The following is a 17,918-nucleotide window of genomic DNA, read 5'->3' as shown; positions in this document are numbered from 1 at the left end:
AAGAGAGAAAGATACATTCAGAGTGGAGCATAAGACAGCAACAGAGACAGAAAGTTGGAGATGGAGTCAGAGACACAAAGACCGAGGGAGACAGTGTGAAGACTGTTGCAGAGTCAGACCAGTGACTCACCTTGATGAGCAGTTTCTGCTTCCTCTGCGCAATCTGCAGCTTCCTGTCTGTTGTTATTTCTGCCCTCAGAAGAGTGATAGGCATCGTGTTGAAATGAGCTTGCAGTTGCTCCCCAGTCACCCTCAGCTCTCTGCTGTCCAGCAGTCCGAGCAGGACTGAGGGCTGTGGAATGGAGCACGATGGCTTAGTGATCAGATGCTGGGAGATGTGACAGGATCTGGTCTCTGTGTCTCCCGAACCTGTAAGGAACAAGGAAAGAAAGTGCTGCAGTTTCTATAGCCCCCATTTAATCCTCAGGATATCCCAATGTGATTCACTTCCAATGATGTCTATGCAGTGGGTTCAGGCTCAGGGTGCAGGACACTCAAGGAATGCAGAGGATCTCCAAGGCATTTCAAGGGGGTGGGGGGAATAAACGCCTGCCTAGTCAGTAGTAACCACAACTCAGGAAAGAATTGAAAATGTCAAAAATAAATTAAAACACAGAGCCAATTTGAGCACAGCAAGCTCACAGTGACTTTCTGTGAGCTGTAAGGGTAACACAGTGGCTCAGTGGTTATCACAGCACCAGGGACCTGAGTTCAATTCCAGCCTCAGCTGACTGTGCAGAGTTTGCACATTCTCTCCACGTCCTCGCAGGTTTCCTCTGGGTGCTCCAGTTTCCTCCTACAGTCCAAGATGTGTAGGTCAGGTGGATTAGCCAAAGGAGATGCAGGGTTACAGGGATTGTGTGGGATGCTCTTTGGAGGGGTCAGTGTTAACTTGATCAGCTGAAGACCTGCTTCCACAGTGTAGGCATTCTATGAGAAACAGCAATTAGATATTGACTAGAATGTCTATAATTGCTCAAGGTTAAATATTGGCCACAGGTGTGGCACTCCCTCAGTGTTAGCCCTCTGACAGTGTGGTGCTCCCTCAGTGTTAGCCCTCTGACAGTGTGGTGCTCCCTCAGTGTTAGCCCTCTGACAGTGTGGTGCTCCCTCAGTGTTAGCCCTCTGACAGTGTGGTGCTCCCTCAGTACTGACCCTTGCCTTCTCCCACCAAATCCTGTGAACCCTGGACAGTGAGGGATAGAAAGCAATGATTAAGAGAAAAAGGGGAGGTTATGACAGATTCCGAGGGGTCAAAATGGCAGAATCCCTCGAGGACTGTAGAATATGCAAGAAGGAACTTAAAAAGGAAATTAGGAATACTAAAATGGAACACTTGGCAGATAAAATGAACGAGAATTCTGGATTGTTTTACAGGTATATAAGGGATAAAAGGTTAATGAGCGAAAGAGTGGGGCCTATTAAGGACCACAATGGTAATTTGTGCATGGAACCAGAGGATGTAGGGACAGTTCTAACTGAATACTTTGTGTTGGTGTTCACTAGTGAGAGGGAAAACATGGTGAAAAAATCAGGGAGAAGGTCTGTATACAATTAAAGAAATTAAAACAGAAAGAGAGGAGGTTATGAGTGGTCTGGGAGGCTTTATAGTAGATAAATCTCCAGGGCTGGTGAAATGTATCTCCAAATGTTAAGTGAGACAAAGGGGGAAGTAGCAATTTCTCTCTGGCCACAGGAGAAGTGCTGGAAAACTGGAGGACAGTCAATGTAGGACTGTTATTCAAGGAGGGTACAAATGATAAAGCAGTAAAGTACAGGCTGGTCAATCTAACGCAGTGGTGGGAAACTGTTGAAAGCAATTCAGAGGGATAGAATTAATCTGCATTTGGAGAGGCAGGGATTAATCAAAGACAGCCCGTATGGTTTTGTTCAGGGGAGATCATGTCTGAACATCATCATGTCTGATCAACTTGATTCAAAGAGGTGACCAGGTGTGTCGATGAAGGCAAGGCTTTTGATGTAGTCCATTTGGATTTCAGCAAGGCTTTTTGTCAGGTTCAGCATGGGAGACTGATAACAAAGATTAGAGCCCATGGGAATCCAAGGGAATTTCACTAATTTGATCCAGAGATGGCTGAGTAACAGGAAGCAGAGGGTGATGATTGAGAGGTAGTTTACAGACTGGAAGTGTGTATCCAGTGGGATCTCACAGAGAATGTAGAAGGATTGATTAGTAGGTTTTCAGATGACACAAAATAGGTGAAGTGGTAAGTTGTGACAAGGATAGCCTTAGGTTACAGGAGGATATAGACGGGTTGGTCAGCCAAGCTGATCAGTGGCAAATGGAAGTCAATCTGGATAAGTGTGAGGTGATGCATGTGGGCAGGACAACAGACGAGGGAATACATGTTGGACGGTAGGACCCTGGGAAGGACCAAAGATCAGAATGACCTTAGTGTATATGTAAACTGCTCCCTTAAAGTGTCAGGACAGATGGATAAAGTGATTATGAAGGAATATGTTATACTCGCCTTAATTAATCAAGACATGGAATTTAAAAGTGGGGAGGCTATGGTGGAACTTTATAAAATGTGGTTAGTTCACAGCAAGTGTACTGTGTGCTGTTCAGAAATCCACATTACAGGAGAGATGTGATAGCCTTGGAGAGGATGCAGAGGGAGATTTACCGGGATGTTGCCTGGGATGGAGAGTTTCAGTGATGAAGAGAGATTGTACAGACAGGGGCTGTTTTCCTTAGAGTAGAAGAGATTGAGGGAGACATGACTGAGATTTATAAAATAATGAGGGACATACATTGGGTCAACAGGAAGAAACTTTTTCCCTTGATGGAAGGGATCAATGACAAGGCGACTTAGATAAAGGGAAGGGGCAGGAGGTTTAGAGGGGATGTGAGGAAATACTTTTTCACTCAGAGGCTGGTGAGAATCTGGAACTCATTGCCTATGATGGTAGGAGAGGCAGAAACCATCAGAACATTGAGGAAGTTTTTAGATGTGCAGTTACTTCCAAGCATCCAAAGCTTGGGAAATGGGATTATAATCATTAGGTGGTCATCATTGACTGGTATAGAGTTGACAGCAAAAGGGTCCTTCTCTGTACTGTACATCACTATGACTATGGCTGTCTGGATCTCTGTGCTGTATATCACTGACTATGGCTCTCTGTATCTCTCTCTCTCTGTATCTCTCTCTTTCTCTCCCTTTCCATGTTCACTGACTCACTCTCACCTTCCAAACACTTTATTCATTCACAGAAAGAGGGTGTTGCCGGCTAGCCTGCATTTATTACCCAGAGAGCAGTTAAAAGTCAACCCCATTGCTGTTGGTCTGGAGTCACATGTAGGCCTGACCAGGTAAGGATGGTTCTTCATTCCCTCAAGGACATTAGTGAATCAGATGGGTTTTTCTGAAAATTGATTCACAGTCATTATTAAACTCTTTATTCCAGATTTCTTTTCCTTGAATTCAAATTCCACCATTTGCCATGGCAGGATTTGAACCCAGGTCCCACAGACATTATTTTGATCTCTGGATTAACAGTCCATTGATAAAACCACTAGGCCATTAACATCCCTCACACACTTTCCACATTCTCCTCTCTCTCTGTCTACCTCCTTTCACTTTCTTTCTCTCACTTTCAACACTTTCTCCCTTCTTCCAAACACTGTCTCCCTTATCTTCCACTCCTCCTCTTGTTTTCACTCACCTTCTGCTTTTGTTCTTTCTCTTGCCTCCCGTTGGGTTCTGCACACATTACACATTGCCTCGGAAAGCTTGTTGGACCCAGTCTCGGGTGAATCCTTGCTCCTAGTGTCCCTCTGATCCTCCGATCCTGATTGGGAACAGCTGGCCTTCTGCACAGACTCCACCACCTGAAGAAGAATGTTCCAGAGAGTGAGAGACCATTCTACTGACTGCAGCTCACACTCAGGTAGTTCCACAGCCCCTCTCTCTCACCTACCTCTCCATATGGACCATCACCTTGCCCTACCTTCCACCTCACTGCGTGCCCTCTCTCTCCTGCTCTCCTTCCCACCTCTCTGCCAAAAGCCCATTACGTCCTTCCTCTCCCTCCACTTGCCTCTCACTTCCCACATCCAGAATCACTTATACCCAGCTCTCCCACCTTCTCATTTCCTACCTCACAACACCTTCCATTTGCTGTGTCCTCACATGCCCTCCTCACTCTTCTCCCTCCCTCAGCACTGACCATCTGACAGTGCAAGTGCTCCCTCAACACTGACCCTCTGACAGTGCAGCACTCCCTCAACACTGACCTTCTGACAGTGCAGCACTCCCTCAGCACTGACCCTCTGACAGTACAGCACTCCCTCAACACTGACCTTCTGACAGTGTAGCACTCCTTCAGCACTGACCCTCTGACAGTGCAGCATTTCCTCAGCACTGACCCTCGGACAGTGCAGCGCTCCCTCAACACTGACCCTCCGACAGTGCGACACTCCCTCAGCACTGGCCCTCTGACAGTGCGGCACTCCCTCAGCACTGACCCTCTGACAGTGCAGCACTCCCTCAGCACTGACCCTCCGACAGTGCGGCACTCCCTCAGCACTGAACCTTCGACAGTGCGGCACTCCCTCAGCACTGACCCTCTGACAGTGCGGCACTCCCTCAACACTGACCTTCTGACAGTGTAGCACTCCTTCAGCACTGACCCTCTGACAGTGCAGCATTTCCTCAGCACTGACCCTCGGACAGTGCAGCGCTCCCTCAACACTGACCCTCCGACAGTGCGACACTCCCTCAGCACTGGCCCTCCGACAGTGCGGCACTCCCTCACCACTGACCCTCCGACAGTGCGACACTCCCTCAGCACTGACCCTCCGACAGTGCGGCACTCCCTCAGCACTGAACCTTCGACAGTGCAGCACTCCCGCAGCACTGACCCTCTGACAGTGCGGCACTCCCTCAGCACTGACCCTCGGACAGTGCAGCGCTCCCTCAACACTGACCCTCCGACAGTGCAACACTCCCTCAGCACTGACCCTCGGACAGTGCAGCGCTCCCTCAACACTGACCCTCCGACGGTGCGACACTCCCTCAGCACTGACCCTCCGACAGTGCGACACTCCCTCAACACTGACCCTCCGACAGTGCGACACTCCCTCAGCACTGACCCTCTGACAGTGCGGCACTCCCTCAACACTGACCTTCTGACAGTGTAGCACTCCTTCAGCACTGACCCTCTGACAGTGCAGCATTTCCTCAGCACTGACCCTCGGACAGTGCAGCGCTCCCTCAACACTGACCCTCCGACAGTGCGACACTCCCTCAGCACTGGCCCTCTGACAGTGCGGCACTCCCTCACCACTGACCCTCCGACAGTGCGACACTCCCTCAGCACTGACCCTCCCACAGTGCGGCACTCCCTCAGCACTGAACCTTCGACAGTGCGGCACTCCCTCAGCACTGACCCTCCGACAGTGCGGCACTCCCTCAGCACTGAACCTTCGACAGTGCGGCACTCCCGCAGCACTGACCCTCTGACAGTGCGGCACTCCCTCAGCACTGACCCTCGGACAGTGCAGCGCTCCCTCAACACTGACCCTCCGACAGTGCAACACTCCCTCAGCACTGGCCCTCTGACAGTGCGGCACTCCCTCAGCACTGACCCTCCGACAGTGCGGAGCTCCCTCAGCACTGACCCTCCGACAGTGCGACACTCCCTCAACACTGACCTTCCGACAGTGCGACACTCCCTCAGCACTGAACCTCCGACAGTGCGGCACTCCCTCAGCACTGACCCTCTGACAGTGCGGCACTCCCTCAACACTGACCTTCTGACAGTGTAGCACTCCTTCAGCACTGACCCTCTGACAGTGCAGCATTTCCTCAGCACTGACCCTCGGACAGTGCAGCGCTCCCTCAACACTGACCCTCCGACAGTGCGACACTCCCTCAGCACTGGCCCTCCGACAGTGCGGCACTCCCTCACCACTGACCCTCCGACAGTGCGACACTCCCTCAGCACTGACCCTCCGACAGTGCGACACTCCCTCAGCACTGAACCTTCGACAGTGCGGCACTCCCGCAGCACTGACCCTCTGACAGTGCGGCACTCCCTCAGCACTGACCCTCGGACAGTGCAGCGCTCCCTCAACACTGACCCTCCGACAGTGCAACACTCCCTCAGCACTGGCCCTCTGACAGTGCGGCATTCACTCAGCACTGACCCTCCGACAGTGCGGAGCTCCCTCAGCACTGACCCTCCGACAGTGCGACACTCCCTCAACACTGACCCTCCGACAGTGCGACACTCCCTCAGCACTGAACCTCCGACAGTGCGGCACTCCCTCAGCACTGACCCTCCGACAGTGCGGCACTCCCTCAGCACTGACCCTCTGACAGTGCGGCACTCCCTCAGCACTGACCCTCCGACAGTGCGGGACTACTTCAGCACTGACTCTCTAACTGTGCAGTACTCTGTTAGATGTGCATTTAGAAGGTCAGCTTTTCAATTTTTTGTGAAGTTTCTGGATTTGCCTTGAAGCCAAAACCTCAGACTAGGAAGTCCAACCATCCACAACACTGTCCATACCTACAGTGCTGGGAGTCATTGTAAAAGAGGTCTTTGTGGTTTGTGTAAGACTCAACATATTTGTGTGAGCACCACTATTTGCTAGCAGAAACATTTGGGTTGAATGGCAGTGTTCACTGTCTGGATATGAATTTGTGGATGCAATGTATTGATGGGCACAGGGGGGTAGGACTGAGCACTGGCTGCAAAATTTCTCTGTAATGTTCACACTCACCGTGAGGATGCTGTCACCCACTGACGTCAGGATTTCAGACATTTTTGTGAAGAGCAGGGACCGAGTGGGGGACATAGTCATGTGGCCATCAGCATCAAACACCAAGTGTACCTTCAGGAAAGCTGGTCTCTGTTCATCTGTGCTCTGTGTGAGACAAGACCAATGCAGCAATTGGAGACTTCACCACTGGGCAGTGCAGTCCTGACAAAGCTCCATTTATGCCTACACCTCCCCCTCACACTCAGTTGCCACCTCCCCACACGTTTCACCCACATACATTCCCAGTCCTCCACATGCACACATATCCCTCCACACACATTACCCATTCCCAGATTTCCCCCCAGCCCCATACATGTCCCCACACACATTCCCACTCCCTACATACACTTCCCACCCACCTCTGCCAACACACACACACACACGCGCGAAGAACAAAGACAATTTACAGCCCAGGAACAGGCCCTTCGGCCCTCCAAGCTTGAGCCAATCCAAACGTACTGTCTAAACCTGTCGCCCAATTCCTAAGGATCTGTATTCCTCTGCTCCCCACCTACTCATGCATCTGTCCAGATGCACCTTAAATGAGTCTACCATGCCTGCCTTTACCACCTCTGCTGGCAATGCATTCCAGGCACCTATCACCCTCTGTGTAAAGTACTTTCCGCGTGTATCTCCCTTGAACTTTTCACCTCTCACCTTGAAAGCATGACCTCTGGTTATTGAATCCTTCACCCTGGCAAAAAGCTTATCACTATCTACCCGGTCTATAACTTTCATGATTTTGTAGACCTCATCCTTTTGGTAATGTGGCAACCAGAACTGTACACAGTATTCTAAATGCAGCCGAACCAAAGTCTTGTACAATTTTAACATAACCTGCCAGCTCTTATACTCTTATACTCAATACCCTGTTCAACGAAAGCAAGCATACCATATGCCTTCTTGATCACTCTATCCACCTCTGTACCCACCTTCAGGGTACACTGGACCAAAACTCCCAGGTCTCTTAGCTCATCAACTTTTCCCAAGGCTCTTCCATTTACAGTATAGTTCGATCTAGAATTAGACCTTCCAAAATGCATCACCTCACATTTGCCCATATTGAACTCCATCTGCCACTTCTCTGCCCAACTCTCCAGTCTATATTCTCCTATATTCTTTACCAGTCCCCTATGCTTTCTGCTACTCTACCAAACTTCGCGTCATCTGCAAACTTGCTGATCAGACCACTAAAGCCCTCTTCCAGATCATTTGTGTATATCACAAATAACAGTGGCCCCAGCACTGATCCCTGTGGAACACCACTGGTCACCTTTCTCCATTTTGAGAAACTCCCTTCAACTAATACTCTCTGTCTCCTGTTGCTCAACCAGTTCTTTATCTAACTAGCTAGAACACCCTGAACACCATGTGACTTCACTTTCTCCAATCGTTTACCATGGGGAACCTTATCAAACACTTTCCTGAAGTCCATGACATCTACAGTCCTTCCTTCATCTATCAACTTGGTCACTTCTTCAAACATTAAGATTGATAAGTTCCCAGAGTCAGACCAGATTTACCCAAGGCTGCTCCAGGAAGCGAGAAAGGAGGTTGCTAAGTCCCTGGTGAGGATATTTAGAGACATAGAGATGTACAGCATGGAAACAGACCCTTCGGTCCAACCCGTCCATGCTGACCAGATATCCCAACCCAATCTAGTCCCACCTGCCAGCACCCGGCCCATATCCCTCCAAACCCTTCCTATTCATATACCCATCCAGATGCCTCATAAATGTTGCAATTGTATCAGCCTCCACCACCTCCTCAGGCAGCTCATTCCATACACGTACCACCCTCTGTGTGAAAAGGTTGCCCTGTAGGTCTCTTTTATGTCTTTCCCCTCTCCCCGTGTCTGCGTGGGTTTCCTCCGGGTGCTCCGGTTTCCTCCCACAGACCAAAAATGTGCAGGTTAGGTGAATTGGCCATGCTAAATTGCCTGTAGTGTTAGGTGAAGGGATGAATGTAGGGGAATGGGTCTGGGTGGGTTGCGCTTCAGCGGGTCGGTGTGGACTTCTTGGGCCGAAGGGCCTGTTTCCACACTGTATGTAATCTAATCTAATCTAAACCTATGCCCTCTAGTCTGGACTCCCCCACCCCAGGGAAAAGACTTTGCCTATTTACCTTGTCCATGCCACTCATAATTTTGTAAACCTCTATAAGTTCACCCCTCAGCCTCCGAGGCTCCAAGGAAAATAGCCCCAGCCTGTTCAGCCTCTCCTATAGCTCAGATCCTCCAACCCTGGCAACAACCTTGTAAGTCTTCTCTGAATCCTTTCAAGTTTCACAACATCCTTCCGATAGGAAGGAGACCAGAACTGCATGCAATATTCCAACAGTGGCCTAACCAATGTCCTGTACAGCTGCAACCTGACCTCCCAACTCCTGTACTCAAACCTCTGACCAATAAAGGAAAACATATCAAACGCCTTCTTCACTATCCTATCTACCTGTGACTCCACTTTCAAGAAGCTATGAGCCTGCACTCCAAGGTCTCTTTGTTCAGCAACACTCCCTATAAGTCCTGCTAAGATTTGCTTTCCCAAAATGCAGCACCTCGCATTTATCTAAATTAAACTCCATCTGCCACTTCTCAGCCCATTGGCCCATCTGGTCCAGATCCTGTTGTAATCTGAGGTTACCCTCTTCGCTGTCCACTGCACCTCCAATTTTGGTGTCATCTACAAATTTACTAACTGTACCCCTTATGCTCGCATCCAAATCATTTATGTAAATGACAAAAAGTAGAGGGCCCAGTATGGATCCTTGTGGCACTCCGCTGGTCACAGGCCTCCAGTCTGAAAAACAACCCTCCACCACCACCGTCTGTCTTCTACCTTTGAGCCAGTTCTGTATCCAAATGGCTAGTTCTCCCTGTATTCCATGAGATCTAACCTTGCTCATCAGTCTCCCATAGGGGACCTTGTCGAACGCCTTACTGAAGTCCATATAGATCACATCTACCACTCTGCCCTCATCAATCCTCTTTGTTACTTCCTCAAAAAACTCAATAAAGTTTGTGAGACATGATTTCCCACGCATAAAGCCATGTTGACTATCCCTAATCAGTCCTTGCCTTTCAAATACATGTTCATCCTGTCCCTCAGGATTCCCTCCAACAACTTGCCCACCACTGAGGTCAGGCTCACTGGTCAATAGTTCCTTGGCTTGTCCTTACCACCCTTCTTAAACAGTGGTACCACGTTAGCCAACCTCCAGTCTTCCGGCACCTCACCTGTGACTATCGATGATACAAATATCTCCACAAGAGGCCCAGCAATCACTTCCCTAGCTTCCCACAGAGTTCTTGGGTACACATGATCAGGTCCTGGGGATTTATCCACTTTTATGTGTTTCAAGACACCCAGCACTTCCTCCTCTGTAATACGGACAGTTTGCAGGATTTCACCATCGACTTCCCTGCAGTCTATATCTTCCATATCCTTTTCTACAGTAAATAGTGCATAATACTCATTTAGTATCTTCCCCATTTTCTGCGGCTCCACAAAGGATGCCTTCTGATCTTTGAGGGGCCCTATTCTTTCCCTAGTTACCCTTTTGTCCTTAATGTATTTGTGAAAACTCTTTGGATTCTCTTTAATTCTATTTTCCAAAGCTATCTCATGTCCCCTTTTTGCCCTCCTGATTTCCCTCTTAAGTATACTCCTACTTCCTTTATACTATTCTTAGGATTTGCCTCCTTATCCTCCATGGGAGTCGTACTAGAGGAATTGAAGGAGGTGAATGTTGTTCCTCTTTTCAAGAAGGATAATAGAGAAATCCCTGGCAATTACAGACCAGTCAGTCTTACATCTGTGGTCAGCAAAGTTTTGAAAAGAATTCTGAGGGATAGGATTTATGACTATTTGGCAAAGCATAGTGTGATTAAAGGTAGTCAGCATGGGGCAGGTCATGCCTCACAAATCTTACTGGGTTTTTGAGGAAGTGACAAGACAGGTCGACAAAGGTCAACCAGTGGATGTGGTGTATATGGACTTCAGCAAGGCATTTGATAAGGTTCCCCATGGTTGGCTCATTCATAAAGTCAGGAAGTATGGGATACAGGGAGATTTGGTTATCTGGATTCAGAATTAGCTGGCTGACAGAAGGCAGGGAGTGGTTGTAGATGGAAAGTATTCTGCCTGGAGGTCAGTGGTGAGTGGGGTCCCGCAGGGCTCTGTTCTTGGGCCTCTGCTCTTTGTAGTTTTTATAAATGACTTGGATGAGGAGGCTGAGGGGTGAGTTAGTAAAATTGCAGATGACACAAATGTTGGAGGTGCTGTTGATAGTATTGAGGGCTACTGCAGGATGCAGCTCAACATCGACAGGATGCAGAGCTGGGCTGAGAAATGGCAGATGGAGTTCAACCTGGATAAATGTGAAGTGATGCATTTTGGAAGGTCGAACTCGAATGCTGAATATAGGATTAAAGACAGGATTCTTGGCAGTGTGGAGAAACAGAGGGATCTGGGTGTGCAAGTACATAGATCCCTCAAAGTTACCACCCAAGTGGATAGGGTTGTTAAGTGAGTTTTTTTTTTCTTTTTTTGTGTTTGTTGTGTTTTGGTTATTATTTATTTAATACTTAATGGTATATTAGTGGTCATATTCATTTGTGTTATTTTGTTAGTTTGTAAATATGTTTAAAAAATTTCCTCTTTCTTCAATAAAAATATGTATAAAAGATAAAAAAGAAAGTATCTGGTGTTTTGGGCTTTCATTAATAGGGGGAATCAAGTTTAAGAGCTGTGAGGTTTTCCTGCAGCTCAACAAATCCCTGGTGTGACCACACTTGGAATATTGTGTCCAGTTCTGGTTGCCCTACTATAGGAAAGATATAAAGGCTTTGGAGAGGGTGCAAAGAATGTTTACCAGGATGCTGGATTAGTGGTGCTGGAAAAGCACAGCAGTTCAGGCAGCATCCGAGGACAGTAAAATTGACGTTTCAGCATTTTACCTTTTACCAGGATGCTACCTGGACTGGAGGGTTTACCTTCTGAAGCAAGGTTGAATAAGCTTGGACTTTTCTCTCTGGAGAGAAGGAGGAAGAGAGGAGACCTGATCGAGGTGTACAAGGAAATGAGAGGAATAGATAGAGTCAATAGCCAGAGACGTTTCTCCAGGGCAGGATTGACTGGCAAGAGAGGTCATAGTTTTAAGATATTACGAGAAAGGTATGAAGGAGACATCAGACGTAGGCTCCTTACGCAGAGTTGTGAATGCATGGAATGCTTTGCCAGTGGTAGTGGTGGAAGCAGAGTCATTAGGGATATTTAAGCGACTGCTGGACATGCACATGGATAGCAGTGAGTTGGGGGGTGTGTAGGTTAGGTTAATCTATTTTACATTAGGAAACCTTGGAACAACATCATTGGCCAAAGGGCTTGTTCTGTGCTGTACATTTCGATGTTCTATGTTCTATGTTCTAGAACTCTATTAAGTTGGTAAGGCACGATCTCCCCTGCACAAAACCAAGTTGCCTATCACTGATGAGCCCATTCTCTTCCGAACATAATAGATCCTATCCCTAAGTACCTTCTCCAGCAACTTTCCCACCACTGACGTTAGGCTCACTGGTCTATAGTCACCTGGAATATCTTGATTACCCTTCTTGCACAGGAGGACATGAGCAACCCTCCAGTCCTCCAGCACCTCACCTGTGTTTAAGGATGCCACAAAGATATCTGTCAGGGCCCCAGCTATTTCCTCTCTCGCCTCCCTCAGCAACCTGGGACAGATCTCATCCAGTCCTGGGGATTTGTCCACCTTAGTGTCCTTTAGCCTACCCAACACATCTTCCCTCCTTATGTCAACGTGATCCAGAGTAAACAAACTTCTATCTCTCATCTTAACATTCATCATGTCCCTCTCTTCAGTGAATACTGATGCAAAGTAATCATTCAGAATCTCACCCATTCTCTCAGGTTCGGCACACAACCTTCCTTCCTTATCCTTTACTGGACCAATCCTTTCTCTAGTTACCCTCTTGCTTCTTATATATGAATAGAAGGCCTTGGGGTGCTCCTTAATACTGCTCACTAAAGTTATTTCATGACCCCTTTTAGCCCGTTTGATTCCTTGTTTAAGGTTGGTCCTACTCTCCCGAAATTCCTCCAGGACACATTCTGTTCTTAGCTGCCTAGACCTTATGTACGCTTCCCTATTTCTCTTGGCAAGTTGAACAATTTCTCCTGTCATCCACAGTTCACAAATCTTACCTTTCCTATCTCTTGTTTTCAAAGGGACATGCCTATCCTGCACTATCTTCAACCTATCTTTGAAAGACTCCCACATATCAAATATGGACTTCCTTTCAAATAGCTGCTCCCAATCCATATTTCCCAGCTCCTGCCAAATTTTGATATAATTGGCCTTGACCCAGTTTAGTGCTCTTTCCTTAGGACCACTCTCATCTTTTGTCTATGAGTATTCTAAAACTTAAAGAGTGTATACACACACACACACACACACACACATTCCCACCCTCACACACACGTTCCTAGTGTAACAAGATTTTAAATTTTTAAAATTTTTCAACAGTCTCATTGGGAATTCAGAACATTGGGAATGGAGGTGAGGGCAGTTGAATGTTCCTCCTGCAGTATGTGGGAGGTAAGGGTCACCTCTAGTGTCCCTGCTGACTACATCTGCGGGAAGTGCACCCAACTCCAGCTCCTTGAAAACCGCATTAGGGAACTGGAGCTAGAGCTGGATGAACTTCGGATCATTCAGGAGGCAGAGGAGTTACAGGGAGGTAGTCACACCTCAGGCAAAAGATGAAAGTAGATTGGTTACCATCAGGGGACAGAAAGGGAACCAGCAGGCAGTGCAGGGAACCCCTTCGGCTGTCCCCCTCAATAACAAGTATACTGTTTTGGATACTGTTGGCGGAAGGCAGGTGAACTTACCAGGGTTAAGGCATGGGGAACAGGTCTCTGGCACAGAGTCTGTCCCTGTTGCTCAGAAGGGAAGGGGGAAGAGGAGCACAGCATTAGTCATTGGGGACTCTATAGTTAGGGGGACAGATAGGAGGTTCTGTGGGAATGAGAGAGCCTCACGATTTGTGATGCCTCAGATCGAGTTTTTTGGGATCCTTAAGGGGGGGAGGGAGCGGTCCCAAGTCCTGAGCCATGTAGGCACCAATGAAATAGGCAAGAAAAGAGATGGGGATTAAGGCAGAAATTCAGGGAGCTAGGGTGGAAGCTCAGAGCTAGAACAAACAGAGTTGTTATCTCTGGTTTGTTACCCGTGCCACGTGCTAGCGAGGTGAGGAATAGGGAGAGAGAGGAGTTGAATACGTGGCTACAGGGATGGTGCAGGAGGACGGGATTCAGATACCTGGATAATTGGGGCTCTTTCTGGGATGGGTGGCACCTGTACAAACGGGATGGTCTTCACCTGAACCAGAAGAGTACCAATATTCTGGGGGGAATTTGCTAATGCTCTTCGGAAGGGTTTAAACTAATCCAGCAGGGGAATGGGAACTGGAATTTTAGTTCCAGTGTACAGGAGGTTGAGAGCAGTGAGGTCAGAAATAAGATTTCAAGGTTGCAAGAGTGCATTGGCAAGCAGGAAGGTGGTTTGAAGTGTATCCACTTTAACGCCAGGAGCATCCGGAATAAGATAGGTGAGATTGAAGCATGGGTTTGTACCTGGGACTTCGATGTGGCCATTTTGGAGACATGGATAGAACAGGGACAGGAATGGTTTTTGCAAGTTCCAGGGTTTAGATGTTTCAGTAAGAACAGGGAAGGTGGTAAAAGAGGGGGAGGTGTGGCATTGTTAGTCAAGGACATTACAGTGGCTGAAAGGATGTTTGATGAGGCCTTGTTTACTAAGAAGTATGTGCTGAGGTTAGAAACAGGAAAGGAGAGGTTACCGTGTTGGGTGTTTTCTATAGGCCTCCGAACAGTTCCAGAGATGTCGACAAAAGGATAGCAAAGATGATTCTGGATAGGAGTGTGAGTAACAGGGTAGTTGTTATAGGGGAACTTTAACTTTCCAAACATTGACTGAAACGCTATAGTTCAAGTACTTTATGGGTCAGTTTTTGTTCAATGTGTGCAGGAGGATTTCCTGGAACAGTATGTAGACAGGCCAACAAGAGGTGAGGCCACATTGGATTTGGTACTGGGTAATGAACCAGGCCAGGTGTTAGATTTGGAGGTAGGTGAGCACTTTGGTGATAGTGACCATGATTCGGTTATGTTTACTTTAGTGATGGAAAGGGATAGGTTTATACCGCAGGGCAAGAGTTATAGTTAGGGGAAAGGTGATAAGGTAAGATTTAGGATGCATAGGAGGGAAGGAAACTGTAGGGGATGGGCACAGCTGAAATGTGGAGCTTGTTCAAGGAACAACTACTGCGTGGCCCTGATAAGTATGTACCTGTCAGACAGGGAGGAAGTGGTTGAGTGAGGGAGCTGTGGATTACTAAAGAAGTTGAATCTCTTGTCAAGAGGAAGAAGAAGATTTATGTTAGGATGAGAAGACTCAGTTAGGGTGCTTGAGAGTTACAAGTTAGCCAGGAAAGACCTAAAGAGAGAGCTCAGAAGAGCCAGGAGGGGACATGAGAAGTTATTGAAGTTGTTGATCAAAGAAAACCCTAAAGATCCCTGATGCCGAGAAACGTTGATTATCCTGCTCCTCAGATGCTGCCTGACTGGCTGTGGTTTTGCAGCACCACACTCTTCAACTAAGACCTCCAGCATCTGCACTCCTCACTTTCCCACCCACCCACCCACACTTTCCCACCTCACCACCCCCCCCCCCCCCCGACACACACACACAGACAGACACACACACATTCCCACCCCCCACACTCATTTCCACCCCCCACACACACATTCCCACCCCCACACAAACACATTCCCACCCACCCACACACATTCCCTCCCACCCTCTCACACACACATTCCCACCCATACACACACATTCCCTCCCACCCATTCACACACACATTCCCACCCCCCACACACATTCCCACCTGCCCACACATACATTCCCAGCCCCACACACACACATGCACACCCCCACACACACATTCGTACTCACCACACACTCATTCCCACCCCCTACACATACATTCCCACCCCCCACACACACATTCCCACCTACCCACACACACACATTCCCACCCCCACACACACATTCCCAAACCCCCACTCAAATTCCCACCAACCCACACACACATTCCCACCTCGCACACATTCTCACTCACACACACACACATTCCCACCCCCACAGCCATTCCCCCCACACACATACTCCCACCCACCCACACACAAATTCCCAACCCCCACACACAGATTCACACCCCCACACACAAATTCCCACCCCCCCCACACACATTCACACCCCCACACACACATTCCCTCCCACCCACCCGCACACTCATTCCCACCCCCCACTCATTCACATTCCCACCCCACATACACATTCCCACACCCCCCACACACATTCCCACCCCCCCACACACATTCACACCACCACACACACATTCCCACACCCCCCACACACATTCCCACCCCCACACACACATTCACACCCCCACACACACATTCCCACCCATCCACACACTCATTCCCACCCCCCACATACACATTTCCAACACCACATACACATTCCCAACCCCACAGTTCCTGCCACACACATTCCCGCCCCCACATACATATTCCCACCCCTGAACACACACATTCCCAACCCCCACATACAGATTCACACCCCCCACACACACATTCCCACTCAACACACACAATCCCACCCCCCACACACACTTTCACATCCCCACACACATTTCCACCCACCCACACACTCATTCCCACCCCCACATACACATTCCCACATCCCTCACACACATACCCATCCCGACACACACATTCACACCCCCACACACACATTCCCACCCCCCACTCACATTTCCCTCCACACACACATTCCCACCCACCCACACACACATTCCCAACCCCCACACACATCCCCCCCCCACACACATTCTCACCCATACATACACATTCCCCCCACACACACATTCCCACCTACCCACACACACATTCACACCCCCACACACACATTCACACCCACCACACACACACATACCCACACACACTCATTCCCACCCCTGACACACACATTCCCATCCACCCACACACATATTTCCACCCCCACACACAGATTCCCACCCCTTCAAACACATTCCCACCCCCTGAACACACATTCCCACCCCCAGAACACACATCTTCCCCCACACCCACACACACATTCCCACACCCAGACACAAACGTTCCCACCCACCCACACACACACACACACACACATACACAGATTCCCACCTGTTCACACACACATTCCCATCCCCACACACACATTCCCACCCCCAGATACACATATTCCCACCCCAACTCGCAAATTCCCACCCACCCACACACATTTCCAAACCCCCACACAAATTACCACCCACCTATACATACATTCCCACCCACACACACACACACATTCCTGACCTTGCCCCCACACAAATTCCCACCCCCACACCCACATTCCCACCACCACACAAATTCCCACCCCCCCCACACAAATTCCCACCCCCCACACACACATTCCCACCCCCACACACAAATTCCCACCCCTAGACACACATTTCCACCCCCTGAACACACACATTCCCACCCACCCACACACTCATTTCCACCCCCCACATACATATTCCCACCCCACCACACACACATTCACACCCCCACACACACATTCCCACCCATCCACACACTCATTCCCACCCGCCCCACATACACATTCCCACCCCCACATACACATTCCCACCACACAGTCCCTGCCACACACATTCCCACCCCACATACACATTCCCACCCACCCACACACACATTTCCAACCCCCACACACAGATTCACCCCCCCCACACACACATTCCCACCCACCCACACACACATTCCCACCCCCACACACACATTCCCACACACTCATTCCCACCCCCCACACACAAGATTCCACCCCCAACACACATTCCCACCCCCTGAACATATACATTCCCACCCACCCACACACATACCTTCCCACCCACCCACACACACATTCCCAAACCCCAAACACTTCCCCCCCCCCACACACACAC

The 17,918-nt window shown here is 49.0% G+C and overlaps 1 protein-coding gene across 1 annotated transcript in view; it reads right to left on the bottom strand.

The window, feature by feature from the left end:
• Window positions 1–17,918, bottom strand: part of dnhd1 (dynein heavy chain domain 1) — a 283,483-nt gene that overhangs the window by 241,030 nt on the left and 24,535 nt on the right. Inside the window, exons 6-8 of the mRNA XM_072576637.1 lie at window positions 6,752–6,895; window positions 3,688–3,853; window positions 131–369 (exon numbers count right to left, since the gene is read on the bottom strand). Of these exons, the coding sequence (XP_072432738.1) occupies window positions 131–369; window positions 3,688–3,853; window positions 6,752–6,895 (549 nt within the window). The remainder of the gene's footprint in view (window positions 1–130; window positions 370–3,687; window positions 3,854–6,751; window positions 6,896–17,918) is intronic.

This window comes from Chiloscyllium punctatum, chromosome 9 (assembly GCF_047496795.1).
Source record: "Chiloscyllium punctatum isolate Juve2018m chromosome 9, sChiPun1.3, whole genome shotgun sequence".
NCBI lineage: Eukaryota > Metazoa > Chordata > Chondrichthyes > Orectolobiformes > Hemiscylliidae > Chiloscyllium > Chiloscyllium punctatum.
Note: the sequence above shows the minus strand (reverse complement) of the source record. Positions and strands in the feature narration are given on the sequence as shown.